General features: G+C 38.3%; 1 protein-coding gene across 3 annotated transcripts in view; it reads left to right on the forward strand.

Annotated features, from left to right (window-relative positions):
- The window catches only part of CCDC170 (coiled-coil domain containing 170), a 95,831-nt gene that overhangs the window by 39,909 nt on the left and 36,997 nt on the right, over positions 1 to 18,925 (forward strand). For all 3 annotated transcript variants that reach the window (XM_070376874.1, XM_070376875.1, XM_070376876.1), the window contains one exon: positions 1,129 to 1,314. In XM_070376874.1, coding sequence (XP_070232975.1) covers positions 1,129 to 1,314 — 186 coding nt within the window. The remainder of the gene's footprint in view (positions 1 to 1,128; positions 1,315 to 18,925) is intronic.

Genomic DNA, 18,925 nt, shown 5'->3' on the forward strand with positions numbered 1-18,925 from the left:
AGGTTCGGGGGAAAGACCATAAAGCATGTTAGAGGCATGGAATGCTAGTTTAGGTAGACTGGCTAAGGTGTGCCCTCTGGAATGGGGACTTTTAAGGGATATTGAAACCACTGTATAGCACGGGGAACTCTGCTCAATGTTATGTGTCTGGATGGGAGGGGAGTTTAGGGAGAGATTGGATACATGCGTATGTATGGCTGAATCCCTCTGCTGTCCACTGGAAACTATCACAACATAATCAACTATACTCCAATATAAAATTAAAAGTTTTCTTTCTTTTTTTTTTTTAATAAAAGGATGTTGGAAAGGAAAAGTGTTCAAGAGAGAGGGAACAGCTCTGATTCAGGAGCAGGGCACCATGTTGGCAAATTGTTGAGGCTAAAGATGCGTCACTTCCCCAGATTGTCCTAACACACATGCTGGCCATGTCTTGTGGAGTTTCAGGTCTTCCTACAGGCATCCTTGTGCTGTCTGCATGGCTGTTTCCCTGGGGCCAGGAGCCTGGTTGGTTTTATTTTCCCTCCTTCTAAATCATACAGATCTTATTAATGTTCCCAGCTAGCCCCTCAAATGCACAACATGGAGAGTGAAAAGCCCAGCTAGTCCCAATGATAACCACGGTTTGTGCATGTTATTCAGGACTTTTTCTATGCTTATATTAATTAGAAGGACTTTCTTTTGAAATAAAGAGAGTCCTGCCTTCTTCTCTGTATTCCTCCTCTGTGCCAGGTGACGCCTTATAATCAGTTGGTGCCAGCGGACGTGGACTGAATTGAACTTCCTTGCTTGCCTGCTGTAACTCTGTAGAAACATCACCATCCCTGGAGTGTTTAGCAGCCAGGGGCTTGCCAATGCCTGTTCTGTCTGAAAGCTTTTGGCTGAATGCTCATCATTGTTGCCTTGTAGCTACCTTTTGATTAATTTCAATTTGCCTATCCTGTCTGCCCATAACAAGAGAGTTTAGAGGCTGCCTTTGAAAATGTTATGTTTTGAGTGGATGGAGGAACAGTGCCTTTACTGTTTTCATGTGATAATGTGATCACTGGGGTACATAGATCAGAGTTGCTTAGAGAGAGTAGTATGAAATTACCAATTTTTACAGGACAGCTGTAATTGCTTTCTCTTCAGCTTGGAGAGCTGTGCAAGGAAAATGCATTTGTGAAGGGACAAATTGTTGCTCTTGAAGAGACTATAAATGTCCATGAGATGGAGGCAAAAGCTAGCAGAGAGACAATCATGAGGCTGGCTTCAGAAGTAAACAGAGAGCAGAAAAAAGCTGCCTCCTACATTGAAGAGAAAGGCCAGCTGAGCCAGGTACAGTATGTGGAGCACGTGTGTGCATCTGTGATCATGTTTATGAGGCAGAGACTCAAAATCAGGTGTGGATGAGCATACTGGTGTCACCGACCACAATTCCCAAAGGCTCCTCTCTGCAGAAGGGCTGGGGGGCACATGGGACTCTGTGACCTGATCAGGCCTCTGGATACAGCTTTTTTCTAATTAGAAAAAAAGAAATGCAAAACACTTAATAAGTAAAACATGTGTACTAAAGTGTCTTATTTGGTTGAATTATAAGGAGTAAAAATTTTTTTTAACTTATTATTATTTTTTAAACAAAGAGGCAATGCATTCACAAGATGCAAAATTCTAAGTGGACACAGGAGAATGTGGTGAGAAGTGTCCCCCAATCCCTTCCCCCCAACCACCCAGTTGCTCTCTCTAGAGGCAACCTCTGTTAATAATTTCTTATATACCTTTCTACAAATACTCTATATGCATATATTTATTCTTTTTATTTATTGTTTAACACACATGGCAACAACTTTGCACACTCAATGTTTCTCTGTTTATTTTGAAAAATTGGTAAGGTACTACACAGTATTATATACAAGGCCGCTAGGAATAATCCATCATTTTTCATATGTGAGACTCTGTCAGCAAGACAAAAATCCCAAAAGTAGACTTGCTGGCTGAAAGGATACAGGGGTTTTAATTTTGAGAGACATTGCCCAAGGGAAGTGACTCTTACCTCTGAACTTTTATTTATATAATTAGTTGCTTGATCTTTCCAAATGAGTGAGAACCTGTTTGAGCATGGGAATTAATACTGTATGTTTTTTTAAACACTATATAATCCTTTTTAAAATTTTCTGTCAAAGAAACTAATTGTGGGATTAATGATAGGGGTTAATTTCCAAAACCAAAAGTAAGCTAGTGCCATCAGTTAGTAAAATACGTAGGAGAAAATTGAAGAGTAAAGGAGATGGAGTTTAAAATGAAAGACTGACTAATGCTGAGAAAAAGAGGCTCCATGAGGGGTGAAGTTTCAGTGTGTCCCACCGGCTGTGAAGGGGGTTCTGGAATTGGCAGGACTCAGTGAAGGAGCTATCTTCGTGGGAAATCCTGAGGTCTTCCATGTCTATGGTGACATCACTGCCAAGGTGAGGTGACATGGGAAGTTGGAATGTGAAAGTGATCCAGTAATGATAATAATTTCTATTTCTCTCCAATTCCCTGCATCAAAGAGCCCTTCTGACCACTAGATTTCTTCTTCTGTCACATTAACCGTGTGAAAGGAGAAAAGATTTTTACCACCATTACCAAGTCACTCCAATCATTTCAACACCTTGTCTTAGTCTGCTTCAGCTCTCATAACAAAATGCCATACACTGGGTGGCTTGAAAAGCAGACATTTATTTCTCATATTTCCAGAGGTGGGGAAGTCCAAGATCAAGGGGGTAAGAGTTCTCTTCCTGGCTTGCAGACACCCACTGTCTTGCCGTATCTTCACATGGCAGACTGAATTAGCAAGATCCCTGGTGTCTTTTATAAGCCACTAATCCCAACACGAGGACCCCACCCCCATGGCTCCATCTGAAGATAATTATCCCTCAATGGCCCCATCTCCAAACACCATCATACTGGATGTTAGGGCTTCAGCATTTGAATTTTGAGGGGATACCATTCAAATAATTATTTTTTTTCCAGCTTTTTCTTAAGAAAAATGTCAAACACATATAGAAAGGGTGAAGGAATACAGTGAGCATCCATTTATTATACATCCAAATGCAACAATTGTTACCACTTTTCTGTATTTGCTTTATTACCTGGTACACATGTACACATATTTGCAGAATCACTTGAAAATAGGTTTAGACGTTATATGTATTGTTTCTGACCACTGAAGCTTAAGAATAAGGACATTATCCTACATGACCACAATATCATTATCACATCTAAAAGTCAACAGTGATGCCACAGTATCGATTACTCATGGAGGTTTCCAAGCCTCCTTTTTTGTACTCTTGAAAGGTGAAGTTTAATCTCCCTCCCCTTGTGGGCTGGATGAAGTGGCTCACTTCCTGTGACCGGAATATGTCAGAAGTGGTGGTCAAATCTCACTTTGGAGATTGGGTTATAAAAACACTGTGGCTTTTGTCTTAGATACACTCTCTTGAATTCTCTTGAGTCACTGCTTTTGAGGGAAGCCAGGTGTTACATGGGGGGCACTCAGGTAGAAGTTGCATGGCCCAGGAGCCCAGGAACTGAGGCCTATCACCTACCATATGAGTGAGACTGGAAGTGAATCCTCGTTCAGCTGAATCTTGAGATGATAGTAGCCCTGGTCAACAGTTTGATTATAGCCTTATGAGAGACCTTGAATCAGAAACATCCAGCTAAGTCGGTCCCAGATTTCTGGCTCATAGAGCTGTGAGATAATAGATGTTTGTTGTGTTAAGCCATTAAGTTTGGGCTAATTTTTTACACAGCAATAGATAATAAACATCTAATATTGACTTTCAAATGTAATCATTTTCTACAAGAATGTCTTTTATAGCTGTTTTTTTCCCCAAATTGCAGTACGTTCTAGGTTCATCCATTGCATTTTTTGGTTATTTTTAGGCTTTTATAGTTTTTTTTTAATAGCATTAAAAAAGATGTTATTGACTTCTCATACAGAGTACAAAGCAGTGGCCTGATTGTTTCTTCAAGATGTATTTAACTTGCTTAACTATACCCTATACAGGTAAAGTTGGATTTAGAGGCAGTATTGGATTCAGGTTAAACCTTTTTGGCAGGAATATTTCAAAGATAAAGTTGTAAACTTCATATTGAATTGCATTAGAAGCAAATAGTGTTAGATTGTTCCATTGTTGCTGAAACTGTTTGATTGCCCATATCTTCGGTGAAAAGGTACATTTTATTTTCTGAAGCCAAGTAAGGAGAAAAGGAAAGATATAAACATCTGAATGCAGAGTTCCAAAGAATAGCGAGAAGAGATAAGAAAGCCTTCTTCAGCAATCAATGCAAAGAAAGAGAGGAAAACAACAGAATGGGAAAGACTAGAGATCTCTTCAAGAAAATCAGAGATACCAAGGGAACATTTCATGCAAAGATGGGCTCGATAAAGGACAGAAATGGTATGGACCTAACAGAAACAGAAGATATTAAGAAGAGATGGCAAGAGTACACAGAAGAACTGTACAAAAAAGATCTTCATGACCCAGATAATCACGATGGTGTGATCACTGACCTAGAGCCAGACATCCTGGAATGTGAACTCAAGTGGGCCTTAGAAAGCATCACTATGAACAAAGCGAGTGGAGTTGATAGAATTCCAGTTGAGCTATTCCAAATCCTGAAAGATGATGCTGTGAAAGTGCTGCACTCAATATGACAGCAAATTTGGAAAACTCAGCAGTGGCCACAGGACTGGAAAAGGTCAGTTTTCATTCCAATCCCAAAGAAAGGCAATGCCAAAGAATGCTCAAACTACCGCACAGTTGCACTCATCTCACACACTAGTAAAGTAATGCTCAAAATTCTCCAAGCCAGGCTTCAGCAATATGTGAACCGTGAACTTCCAGATGTTGAAGCTGGTTTTAGAAAAGGCAGAGGAGCCAGAGATCAAATTCCCAACATCTGCTGGATCATGGAAAAAGCAAGAGAGTTCCAGAAAAACATCTATTTCTGCTTTATTGACTATGCCAAAGCCTTTGACTATGTGGATCACAATAAACTGGAAAATTCTGAAAGAGATGGGAATACCAGACCACCTGACCTGCCTCTTGAGAAACCTGTATGCAGGTCAGGAAGCAAGAGTTAGAACTGGACATGGAACAACAGACTGGTTCCAAATAGGAAAAGGAGTCCGTCAAGGCTGTATATTGTCACCCTGCTTATTTACTTATATATAGAGTACATCATGAGAAATGCTGGACTAGAAGAAACACAAGCTGGAATCAAGATTGCAGGGAGAAATATCAATAACCTCAGATATGTAGATGACACCACCCTTATGGCAGAAAGTGAAGAGGAACTCAAAAGCCTCTTGATGAAAGTGAAAGAGGAGAGTGAAAAAGTTGGCTTAAAGCTCAACATTCAGAAAACGAAGATCATGGCATCTGGTCCCATCACTTCATGGGAAATAGATGGGGAAACAGTGGAAACAGTGTCAGACTTTATTTTTGGGGGCTCCAAAATCACTACAGATGGTGACTGCAGCCATGAAATTAAAAGATGCTTACTCCTTGGAAGGAAAGTTATGACCAACCTAGATAGCATATTGAAAAGCAGAGACATTACTTTGCCAATAAAGGTTCGTCTAGTCAAGGCTGTGGTTTTTCCTGTGGTCATGTATGGATGTGAGAGTTGGACTGTGAAGAAGGCTGAGCACCGAAGAATTGATGCTTTTGAACTGTGGTGTTGGAGAAGACTCTTGAGAGTCCCTTGGACTGCAAGGAGATCCAACCAGTCCATTCTGAAGGAGATCAGCCCTGGGATTTCTTTGGAAGGAATGATGCTAAAGCTGAAACTCCAGTACTTTGGCCACCTCATGCGAAGAGTTGACTCATTGGAAAAGACTCTGATGCTGGGAGGGATTGGGGCAAGAGGAGAAGGGGACGACAGAGGATGAGATGGCTGGATGGCATCACTGACTCGATGGACGTGAGTCTGAGTGAACTCCGGGAGTTGGTGATGGACAGGGAGGCCTGGCGTGCTGCAATTCATGGGGTCACAAAGAGTCGGACACGACTGAGTGACTGATCTGATCTGATCTGATCTGAAGGTATCTGTAGGGTGAGAGTTGGCAGATTATTTATTTCTGTTCCCCCTTGAGTTACCTAGTGATGTTTTCATCTATTGGTTCTTGCCTGGATTAATTTATATCAGGGGTGGCAAAGTGGTAATATTCAAATTTCATCATTCCTTCTACTTATTAGTCAACATTCTTCCTAAAGAAAAGCTTTTTATTTTCTTTCTTATTATTTTCAAATCTATGGACACATGGAATTTTATTTACTTACTATTAATAATCAATTATTCTCCTTTTGGCTTTCCAAATCCTCCATGTTTGGCCAGAAGGAGTCCCTGCAAGATTGTCTCTGTGACCTTATAACTTGACTCCTTTAGTCTTTCAATGCTTCTGTGCTTTTAAACAGAATATATCTTAGGCTCACTTACAATTTTCAGACCACAGAACTGAAATCAGCCTGTTCTCTATGGAATTTTGGCTCCTTTTACTGGGGAAGAGTGCTTAGCAACCAAGATTCAGGCTTTAGGTATGCTCATTGCTATTGGGATGTCATTGCTTTTAGTGGATAAAGCTAGAAATGCTTTTTTAGAAATGAATTAATGCTGATACTTTTGGGAACTTTTTATTTGATATTGGAGTATAGCTGATTAACAATACTGTGATAGTTTCAGATGAACAGTGAAGGGATTCAGCCATACATATACATGTGTCTGTTCTCCTTCAAAGCCCCTCGCATCCAGGCTGCCACATCACATTGAGGATAGTGCTGTGTAATTCTCATATTTTTAATTAAAAGTAATATTTTAGAGTTTTCTTAATATCCTTTTACTTTATATGAGTTATCTTTTGGATCCTAATAATAATATTTACTCATTTGCTTTGTCTTATAAATATATATATATGTCTTATAAATAAATATAAATAAGATTATTTAAAAATGACACTTTCAGTATTTTACCTATAAGTAAACTTTCTTAGTGAAATTTATGACTTTCAGAGTTTTTACTTTAGTACTGTCAGCAATCATGAGTATAATAGTCACAATTTACCAATCACTTGGAAATTTGGAAAACTCAGCAGTGGCCGGCCACAGGACTGGAAAAGGTCAGTTTTCTTTCCAATCCCAAAGAAGGGCAATGCCAAAGAATGTTCAAACTCCTGCACAATTGTACTCATTTCACATGCTAGCAAAGTAATGCTCAAAATTCTCCAAGCTAGGCTTCAACAGTACATGAAGTGAGAACTTCCAGATGTTCAAGCTGGATTTAGAAAAGGCAGAGGAGCCAGAGATCAAATTGCCAACATCCGTTGGATCATTGAAAAAGCAAGAGAGTTCCAGAAAAACATCTACTTCTGCCTCATTGACTACGGTAAAACCCTTGACTGTGTAGATCACAACAAACTGGAAAATTCTGCAAGGGATGGGAATGCCAGACCACCTTACCTGCCTCCTGAGAAATCTGTATTCAGGTCAAGAAGAAACAGTTAGAACTGGACATGGAACAACGGGCTGGTTCAAAATTGGAAAAGGAGTACGTCAAGGCTATATATTGTCACCTTGCTTATTTGACTTCTATGCAGAGTACATCATGAGAAACACTTGGCTGGATGAAGCACAAGCTGGAATCAAGTTTGCTGGGAGAAATATCAGTAACCTCAGATATGCAGATGACACCACCCTTATGGCAGAAAGTGAAGAAGAACTGAAGAGCCTGTTGATGAAGGTGAAAGAGGAGAGTGAAAAAGCTGGCTTAAAACTCAATATTAAAAATACTAAGATCATGGCATCCAGTCCCATCACTTCATGGCAAGTAGATGGGGAAACAATGGAAACACTGAGAAACTTTACTTTTCTGGGCCCCAAAATCACTGCAGATGGTGAAATTAAAAGACATGAAATTAAAAGACTTTTACTCCTTGGAAGAAAAGCTATGACAAATATAGACAGCATATTAAAAAGCAGAGACATTACTTTGCTGGCAAAGGTTCATCTAGTCAGAGGTATGGTTTTTCCAGTAGTACATGTATGGATGTGAGTGTTGAACCATAAAGGAGGCTGAGCACTGAAGAACTGATGCTTTTGAACTGTGTTGTTGGAGAAGGTTCTTGAGAGTCCCTTGGACTGCCAGGAGATAAAACCAGTCAATCCTAAAGAAAATCAACCCTGAATATTCATTGGAAGGACTGATGCTGAAGTTGAAGCTCCAGCACTTTGACCACCTGATGTGAAGAGCTGACTCATTAGAAAAGACCCAGATACTGGGAACAATTGAAGACAGGAGAAGGGGATGACAGAGGACAGGATGGTTGGATGGTCTTACCAACTCAGTGAACATGATGAGTTTGAGCAAACTCTGGGAGATGGTGTTGGACAGGGAAGCCTGGCGTGCTGCAGTCCATGGAGTCGCATAGAGTCGGACACGACTGAGTGACTGAACAACAACAACGCCAATCACTTGCCATTAGCATAGTCATTTTGCTAGGTGCTCAGAGAGGTTATGTACTGTGCTCAGTATGCACAGCTATTAAGTGGCAAATGATTTGAACCCTGGTCATGATGTTGTCTTACTTTTAACAGTAATCCCCTTTATATATAGATTCACGGCTGCTTCCTACATACAAGTCTGGTGCCAAAAATTATTTGTCAGGGGAACAGTAAAGATGAATAGCTGTGCAAATTTCCTCAGTGAATGAATGACGTTAATTTGATTATAGATAGTAATTACTAACTTTTCAAGCCTAGAAAATTATGAAGAATTGAGTTTGTCTATAAAATGCATTTTTGGAGATGAGCAATAGGAAATGACAATATGTTGTAAGAGCACATTAAGAAGTATAGAATTTATTCCTCTTCTTATGTAAGTGTCTTTACCCTTGTAAATGACCGGTGATGCAATGTTGTTCAGACTTGTGAAACACATTCACTTTGGGATCAAGTTCCTGCCAAAATAATAAAAGTTATAAAAAATATGGGCAATAAAAAGCTTGAGGTCTTTAATAAAGTGCTCATTCATGGGATTATGACTCCAGAGATTTACTACTGAAAAACACTGTCAAGTGGTTTTACTGACACATTAACGGTCTCAGAGAGAACCTTCATAATGCTTTCTAAAGCTCTGTTTTTGGGGTAGGAAACTTACTTTACTAGTAAAGTCCTGAATGACTGCAGAGAAAGAAGTTTCTGAAGGGCTGGGTTGCTGTTTCTACCAAACTCAGCTTTTCTTATTTTATTAATAATTTGTTGTTACTTTATGAAAATTTCCCAAGTAAAAACCCAGGTAGTTTGTTATGTGTATGGAAGATATATTATTTGAAAATCTTTAACAGTTAAAGATTGCAGTACATTTAAAAAAGTATTGAAGTTTGGCACCTTTTTGTTGTCTTGAAGTAATCTAAAGCTGAGAAAAGGAGTCATTTTATCTATATTAGCCATGTACATTTGCTATAGACTAGATGTTTCAATCAATGAATCAGGAATTAAACTTACATAATGGATTTAAAACTGCTTATTTTCCTTCACACTGTTCACATTTTCTTTAACTCTAGTGGCCAGAATTGAAGCTAGGAAAGCATATTGGTTTTGGAGTCAGCAAGCTTGGTTTGGAAGGATGTTCCTTCTGCTCTCTTGGTTTGTTGTCCCGCAGCAGAGTGTTTGTAAGAAGGAAGAGGATAAGACAGACACACCGAGCCGAGTGGCTAAGAGGCCAGGCTCTTGGGTTTTTTTCTAGGCTCCAGAATTGTTTGACTGTGTGATCTAAGGCATATGACTTTACCTCTTTGAACTTCAATTTCTTTGTATGTGAAACTGGAAAATAATTTAAAGGTCTATCTCTTACAATTATTGTTAGGATTGAATGATGTAATATACATAAGGTACTCAAGACAAGCCCAGCATATAATTGATGCTCAGTGTTTTAATTTTCTTTTCCTCATTAAATAATGAGGAATAATAATAATAATAATAAATAACCGTATGTTTATTTTAATCAATACTTTTATCTAGGGATTAAAATAAACATATGGTTATTTTAAGAGTACAGACATATGGAAAGGGTTCCTGTAAGTGAGAAATTATTAGACAGGTAAATTACTAAAGAAATTAAAGATCTCTTTACAGTCCTAGAATCACAGTGTTGGAAGTGACCTTAAGACCTTTTAGAATCTAGCTTATCTAACTCTCTATGTGAAATAAGAATCATCTTTAAAGTGTCCCTCTATAGTTAGCATCCAGCCTTCCCTTGAGCTCCTTAAGAGTCAGGGAACTCATTTCTATACAAGGGGGTCCACCTTCTCTGTGAAGTTCTAACTGTTTGACACTTCTTCATTGTAGCAAGTCAGGATCAGAATCCCTGTAATTCATGTTGTCATCCTGGCTCTATCTTTTTTCTCTCAGTTTTATTGAGATATAATTGATATATGGCACTGTATACGTTTAAGATGTATAGCATAATGGTATGACTTACATCATGAAACAATTATACAGTAACTTTAGTGAACATTCATCATCCTATTAAAGAAATAGAAGAATTCTATTTCTTTAATAAACAAAATTAAATAGAAAAAGGCTTTTTCCTTGTGATGAGAACTCTCAGGATTTTCTCCTAGCAACTGTTATGTGTTACATACAGCAGTGTTATTTGTGCTTATCATGTTGTCCATTGCATTCCTAATACCTGGTTATGTTTTAAGTGGAAGTTTGTACCTTTTGAATGCCTTCCTCCAATTTCCCCTTCCCCTGTGTCCCACCCCTGGTAACCACAAATCTGATCTCCTTTTCTACGACTTCATTTGTTTGTTTTTGAGATATATTTGTCCTACAACACTATGTTAGTTCCCGTTATGCAACCTAGTGATTTGGTATTCCTATACATTTCAAAATGATCATCAGGATAAGTCTAGTTACTATCACGATGAAAAGATATATTACCTGTGCTTAGTCGCTCAGTCATGCCTGCTTCTTGCAACCCCATAGACTGTAGCCTGCTAGGCTTCTCTGTCCATGGGACTCCCCAGGCAAGAATACTGGAGTGGGTTTCCATTTCCTTCTCTAATATATTACTTAATTATTGACTGTATTCCCCACACTGTATATTTCGTACCTATGATTCATTTATTTTGCAACTGGAAGTCTCTACCTCTTAATCTCCCTTACCTACTTTTTTCCTTCCCTCATCCACTTACCCTTGGCAACCACCTGCTTGTTCTTTGTATCTCTGACTCTGTTTCATTATGGTTGTTCATTTGTTCTGTTTTTCAGATTGCACATATAAGTGAAATCATAAACTATTTGTCTTTCTCTGTCTGACTTATTTCACTCAGAATAATACCCCATAGGTCCAACCATGTTGTTGCAAATGGCAAAATTTCATTTTTTTATACCTGAGTTGTATGTATATGCATGTATATATGTATATCTCTTTGTTTATATATCTTTTTCTTTTATCTATTCATCTATATGTAGGCTCTCAGGTTGCTTCCGTATTATAAAAAATGCTGCAAAGAATATAGGGGTGCACATATCTTTTATAATTAGTATTTTAATTTTCTTTGGATAAATATCCAGGAGTAGAATTGCTAGGCCATATGGTTGTTCAATTTAAAAATTTTAAGGCATCTCTATACTGCTTTCCACAGCAGCTGCACCAGTTTACATTCCACCAACCTTGACCAAGGGTTTCCTTTACTTCATGTCCTCACCATTTGTTGCTCTTTGTTGTTCATTGATAACAACTGTGCTGACAGGTGTGAGATAATATCTCTTTGTGATTTTGATTTTCATTTTTCTGATGATTAATGATGTTGAGCATATTTTCATGTGTCTGTTGGTCATCTGTCTGTCCCTTGGGAAGAATATCTATTCAAATTCTCTGTCCATTTTTCAATCTGAGTTTTTTTTTTCCCTGATGTTGAGTCATATCAGTTCTTTGGGTATTTTGGATATTAACCTGCCATAAGATTTATTGTTTGCAAATATCTTCCGTTCACTAGGCTGCATTTTCATTTTGTTGATAGTTTGCTGTGCAACAGCTTTTTAGTTTCATGTAATCCCATTTATTTATTTATATTAAAAACATGTTTTTACAATGTTGGTTTCTGCCATACAACAACACAAACCAGCCGTAGTTACATATACACTCTCTCCCTCCCTAGCCTCCCTTCCCTCCTGCCATCCCATCCCTCTAGGTCATACGGAGCATCAGACTGGGCTCCCTGCTCTGCATAGCAACTTCTCGCCAGCTGTCTATCTTACACTTGATAGTATACATGTGTCAATGCTACTTTCTCCATTCGTCCCTCTCTTGCCCTCTCCCACCGTGTCCACAGGTCCATTCTCTCCATCCTTGGAGCTCCATTTCTTCTCTGCAAGTAGGTTCATCAATATCATTTTTCTTAGAAGGTCTGAGCAGATATTTCTCCAAAAAAGACATACAGATGGCCAAAAAACACATGAAAAGATGCTCAGCATCACTAATTATTAGAGAAATGCAAATCAAAACTACAATGAGGTATCACCTCACACCAGTTAGAGTGGCTATCATCAAAAAACAAAAAAATCTACAAACAGTAAATAATAAGGAGGATGTGGAGAAAAGGGAACCCTCCTACACTGTTGGTGGGAATGTAAACTGATACAGCCATTATGGAGAATAGTATGGAGATTCCATTTATTTATTTTTGAGTTTGTTTCCTTTGCCTACTAAGACTAATGTCAAAGAGCATACTGCCTATATTTTCTTCTAGAAGTTTTGTGGTTTCAGATCTTCAGAAATGACATGAAGACATGTGGTTTCATGTCTTCAGATTAAAGACATTTAAGTCTTTAATCCATTTTGAATTTATTCTTGTTCGGGGTTTGAGGAAGTACTCCAGTTTGATTCTTTTGCACGTAGATGTGCACTTTACCCAGCAACATTTATTACAAGAGGCTGTGTTTTCCCCACATTATATTCTTTCCTCCTTTGTTGTAGATTAATTTCCCATATAAACGTGAGTTTATTTCTGGGGTCTCTATTTTATTCTATTGATCCATGTATCTGTTTTGTGCCAGTACCATACGTTTTTGATTACTGTCACTTTGCAGTAATACTTTGAAATCAGGGAGCATGATACCTCCAGCTTTGTTCTTTTTTCTCAGGATTGTTGTGACTGTCTGAGGTCTTCTGTATTCCCCTACAAATTTTAGAATCATTTGTTCTAGTTCTGTGAAAAATACCTTTGGTACTTTGATAGAAATTGCATTGAATTTGTAGATTGCCTTGGGTGGTATGGTTGTTTTAATTATTTCAATCCATGAGCATGGTATATTTTTCTATCTGTTTCTATTACCTTTGGTTTCTTCACCAGTGTGTTATAGTCTTCTGAATACAGGTCTTTTACCTCCTTAGATTTATGTCTAGGTATTTATTCTTTCTGAGCCAATTGTAAATGAGATAGTTTTCTTGATTTCTCTTCCTGATAGTTGTTAGTGTGTAGAAATGTAACAGATTTTTCATATTAATTTTCTATCCTGCAACTTTCCTGAACTCATTAATGAGTCCCAGTAGTTTTTTGGTGACATCTTTAGAATTTTCTATGTATTAGTATTATGTCATCTGCAAACATGATAGTTTTACCTGTTTATTTCCACTTTAGATTTTTTTTTATATCTTTTTCTTGTCTGATTGCTGTGGCTAAGATCTCCAGTACTACATTGAGAAAAAGTAACTAGAGTGAGCACCTTTATCTGTTCCTAAACTTAGAAGAAATGCTTTCACATTTTCACCATTGAATAGGATGTTAGCTGACATATATGGCCTTCTTTACATTGAGGTATGTTTCATCTATGCCCACTTTCTGGAGAGTTTTTATCTTAAGTGGGTGTTGAATTCTGTCAAAATCTTTTTTGCATGTATTGAGATAATTATATGATATTTATTTTTCAATTTATTAATGTACTGTATCACATTGAATCATTCTTGCATCCATGGGATAAATCCCAATTGATCATAATGTATGATCTTCTTAATGTATTGTTAAAATTGATTTTGCTAGTATTTTGTTGAGGTTTTTTTTACATGTATGTTTATCAGTAATACTGGCTTGTGATTTTCTTTTTAGTGATGTTTTTGTCTGGTTTTGGTATCAGGATAATGCTGGCCTTGAAAACAAGTTTGGATGTGTTCCTTCCTTTGCAATATTTTTTTTTTTTTTGAAAGAATTTGAGAAGGATAGATGTTAACTCTTCTCTAAATGTTTGGTAGAATTCACCTATGAAGCCATCTGATCCTTAATTTTTGTTTATGAGAAGTTTTAAAATTACTGATTCAATTTTATTACTGGTGTTTAGTCTGTTCATATTTTCTATTTCTTCCTTACCCAGTCTGGGAAGATTGTGTGTTTCTAGGAATTTGAGCTGGCCAAGTGGTGCAAGGTGTCCCAGAGCTGGTGTTGGCTCCTTCATGTGGGGGGCCGGGTCCTGCTATGGCAGACTCCTGGGTTACAGTGGTCCTGGGTCTGGTGCCTGTCTGCTGGTGAGTGGGGCTGGTTCCTGCAGCCAAGTAAGGTCCCAGGGGTCCCAGGGCTAGTGAGGTGCACTGGGGGGTGGGGGGTGGTCCTGGGCACTCTGATGGGTGGGTTAGGGAATCACGGGGTCGTAAGGCAGCTAGCCTACTGGTGGTGCTATATCCCTGCGCAGCTAGCTACTTGGCCTGAGACGTCCCAGTCCTGATGCCAATGGGATGGTGGATGGGTCTGCAACCTGGTGCTAATAAGCTAGAGGGAAGATTCTAAAATGGTGAGGCATTAAAATGTAAATGAACACTAAAATAATATCTGCTCATATTATAAAAAATTTAAAATGTTCATAAGACCCCAAAATAAAATTAAGAATCATCTCTCCTTCCACTTCTAGCCACAGTTGACACCCTCATTTTAACTTCTAATATTACCATTAAGACTTTAAAGCAATACTATACCTGACAACCTGAAATAGTACTTTTCTGGATGTTCTGCTATGAAATAAGATGAATGTAATGCCTCCTACTTTTTTCTCCCCTTATTCATTTCACAGTTTTTATTATATCATTATATTTACCTTGTCAAGTTATATAATACTTACATTCTGTTCTGTAACTATAAGTCTTCAGTGCTTTGTCTTTAGGTTCATTCAACACGTTTACAATAAATTGAAACAGAGTTAAAAATAACATGGTTATGTAAATATTTTTATTATGGATCTAATCCTAGCATGTGAGGCAGAACCCAATCCATTTTGACAATGTCCCCCTTTACATTTCAGCTGGGAACTGTCCATGGTCCTCCAGGCACAGTCTGACCAGTTCAGGGCAGAGTGTTTTGCAGTACTGAAGTGAAGCCCAGGAACACACTGGCCTCGTGGACAGTTTAATTCATTGTTAACTTGAGTTTGTCAATAATGAGAATTTCAAATTTAAACTGAATTCTTGTTATTTTCCAAGGTTGATGATGCCACTGGGACAGCTCAGATTTAGGAAAGGCCTTCCTCATTTTGAAGTAAAATGTTACCCTATAGCTTCTTCTCTAACAGATCATGGAACTACAGGACCAAAGGATATTGTGCATATTACATTTTTTAGGTATTTATGCCAAAATTATACCTATTCACACTATCACCAGCAATGCATGAGAGGCATGTTTGGGGGAATTTCTGAGTTTGTTTGTTAGTATTAACTGCAGTAGGTAGAAATAACCAACTAATTTTTAGTTTTATGAAAATTGTCTAGGGTTGGATGAATTAAGCTCAAGCCAGAGGTTCTCTACCCTGATGATAATCAGTCATTTTAGTTCTGAGAGGCAGTTTGATCTCAGACATATCCAAAGCCATAGGATGGTTAGAAATATCATAATAGGAATTAATATATTTTAAAAACACAAACCTTTGAATCATTTCATTATTTCATGCATTTAATTGGGAAGTTAAAATAAATGCCTTGATCATATGATTTATAAATGTTTTTGCTACAAGTAGTCATGAAAGGATCATTATACATTGGTTGCATTACTAGATCTGAAGCTAAAGATTTGTTACATATACACTAACATACGTAAAATAGATAGCCAATGGGAATGTGCTGTATGACTCAGGGGACTCAAACTAGGGGTCTGTGACAACCTAGAGGGGTAGGTTGGGGTAGGAGATGGGCGGGAGACTCTAAAAGGAGGGGACATATGTACACCTATGGCTGATTCATGTTGATGTATGGCAGAAACCAATACAAGATTGTAAAGCAATTATCCTTCAACCAAAAGTAAATAAATTAGGAAAAAATTTTTGTTTAAGTGATTCCCATCACTATTTCCATAGCGCCTGTCCTCATTTGCCCATGCAGTTCCCTCTTGGAAGTCTGTCCTGATTTTGCTCCGAGGGGGCTAGTTGTTTCTTGTTCTGTGAGTCAGTGCGGTCTGACAGCATTCCCAGATCCCGGCCGGTGACACCGATGTCACATTACTTCAGTGTATCCTTGAGGTAGCCATGCAACCAGACCCACTCCAGCTGCTGTCTCCTGCTTAAAGCTCTATCAGTAATTGCATTTGCTGTCCGAGGCCATCTGTTTCCAGCCATTCAGCCCTGCGCCCCCCGAATTCTGAAGCACTTAATCAGAGCGCTGGAGGAGTAGGTCCCCGAGGCCTGGTTGCTGGCTCCCACATTCCTGCATTTCATATGAGAAACAGTATATAGTTAACTGGGCTGAAATGTGTCCAGAAAAAAAAAAAATCTGAGCTGCTGCCATGTGCCACTATATTCTATGACCATGAAGGAATTTTCTGATTTTTTAAAAAAATTTTATTTTATTTTTAAACTTTACATAATTGTATTAGTTTTTCCAAATTAGACATAAGCATCAGTGTTCCAGATTTGTTAAAGAGAACTGTTTTGGCCATGGTCTCTAAGGCAGTGAGACAACAGTCTGATATCAGAGTGAAAAAAATTTCTCATAGCTGAAATATTTTAATTGTGTTTATTGGTCTCTTGGTGTAAGCTGCCAATTGATTAGTTTATTCCAAACTGACAGTACGTCTATAGTACTCAAGTGTCGGATATGTTTTCTGTGTATTTGTAGGAACTTTTGTAAATTCTTGGTTAAAAGCATCTCTCCATTGGTCATGGAAAGGCTCCTCTTTTGCATTAGAGACTTTCTTTCAATGTAAAAGTTGATATATAATTTTCTACTGGGTTTTAGGACTCTGAGGGGATTAGGATTAACTTTCATCCACTGTGTCATCAAATTTAGGACCTCAGTTTTCTTTCTTTTTTAAAAAAAAAATTTATTTGGCTGCACCAAGGCTGAGTTGCAGCATGCGGGATCTTTAGTTGTGGTGTGTGGAATCTGGTTCACTCACCAGGGATTGCACCCTGGCCCCCTGCACTGGGAGTTTGGAGTCTTAGCCATTGGGCCACTGGGCAAGGCCCCAGGACTCAGTTTTCTAACCACACATTAGATTGCAATTTCTAAGTTAATACAGGATGATAAATTCCAATTTATTGTCACCAGTGCTGATGCTAGATTAGAATGTTAGTCTAACTGAACAGATATTGTATTACTATCTAAAAATAAATCTGTGAAGTATTAAAGTATTGTAAATTCTTAAAGTATTGTATTTGTGATAAAGTGTCCTTGACTCTTCATACTATTTAATTCTCGTGGTTAATGGGGCTTCTCTGCAAAAAGAACTGGGTTGGAAAGGGAGTGGAGAAATGGAACAGTCACCAGGAGCCAGAACAGCAAAGCATTTCATGAACTAATTTCCATAATCTTTTTTGATGTGAATTAATTTAATTTGGAACTTGATGTCAACAAACTTTTTTTTTTAATGAATTTTAAAGATATCCTTTTGATGTCTCTTTGGACCATTCTAGATATAGGAAATAGAAGTAGGTACACTGGTAACTTTCTTGGTGCCCTTTATTTTTACAAACCTAAACATACATATTCTTTAAAGTTATTCTTCTCAGTATGGTTCTGTCTCTCCATTTTTAATCCTCCCACCCCAAAATTGACTACTCCTTCCTATTTCCTTTCTTCAGGGCCTACCAGTATCAGTATTGTCTTTATCAGACAGGGAGATACACTGCTGCTGCTAAGTCGCTTCAGTCATGTCCAACTCTGTGCGACCCCATAGATGGCAGCCCACCAAGCTCCCCCATCCCTGGGATTCTCCAGGCAAGAACACTGGAGTGGGTTGCCATTTCCTTCTCCAATGCATGAAAGTGAAAAGTGAAAGTGAAGTCACTTAGTCATGTCTGACTCCTAACGACCCCATGGACTGTAGCCCACCAGGCTCCTCCATCCATGGGATTTTCCTGGCAAGAGTACTGGAGTGGGTAAAAAAGATCTTACTCTCTTTTATACAATGATGTTTTATGATAATTCTACTCTGTTATTTATCTTCATTCAAATAATTTTTAGTGGCTAATTAGGACTCTGAGAGTTGACTGTTTCCTCAACATCAATTTCCATCTATACCAAGCTTGAGAACACATAGCCCTGTAAACATATTCTACCTATGGATCGAATCTACTAGTATGTTAGCCAGTGATGTATTTTCATTAAATCTCTCCAGAGGTCCCTATAGAAAAGTCCTATATGTCAGTTTCCTTTTTTTCATCCCTAGGCCTTATTTTTTTCCACTTACTTTTAAACAAATGTATTTATTGTTAATTGAAGGATAATTGCTGTACAATATCATGTTGGTTTCTGCCATATATCAACATGAATCACCACAGGTATACATATGCCCCTTCCCTCTTGAGCCTTCCTCCCACCTTCTACCCTATCCCGCCTTTCTGGGTTGTCACAGAGCCCCGGTTTGAGCTCCCTGAGTCACACAGCACCTTCCCACTGGCTCTCTATTTCACAATAGTGTTTATGT

This window comes from Bos mutus, chromosome 9, assembly GCF_027580195.1.
Source record: "Bos mutus isolate GX-2022 chromosome 9, NWIPB_WYAK_1.1, whole genome shotgun sequence".
Lineage (NCBI taxonomy): Eukaryota > Metazoa > Chordata > Mammalia > Artiodactyla > Bovidae > Bos > Bos mutus.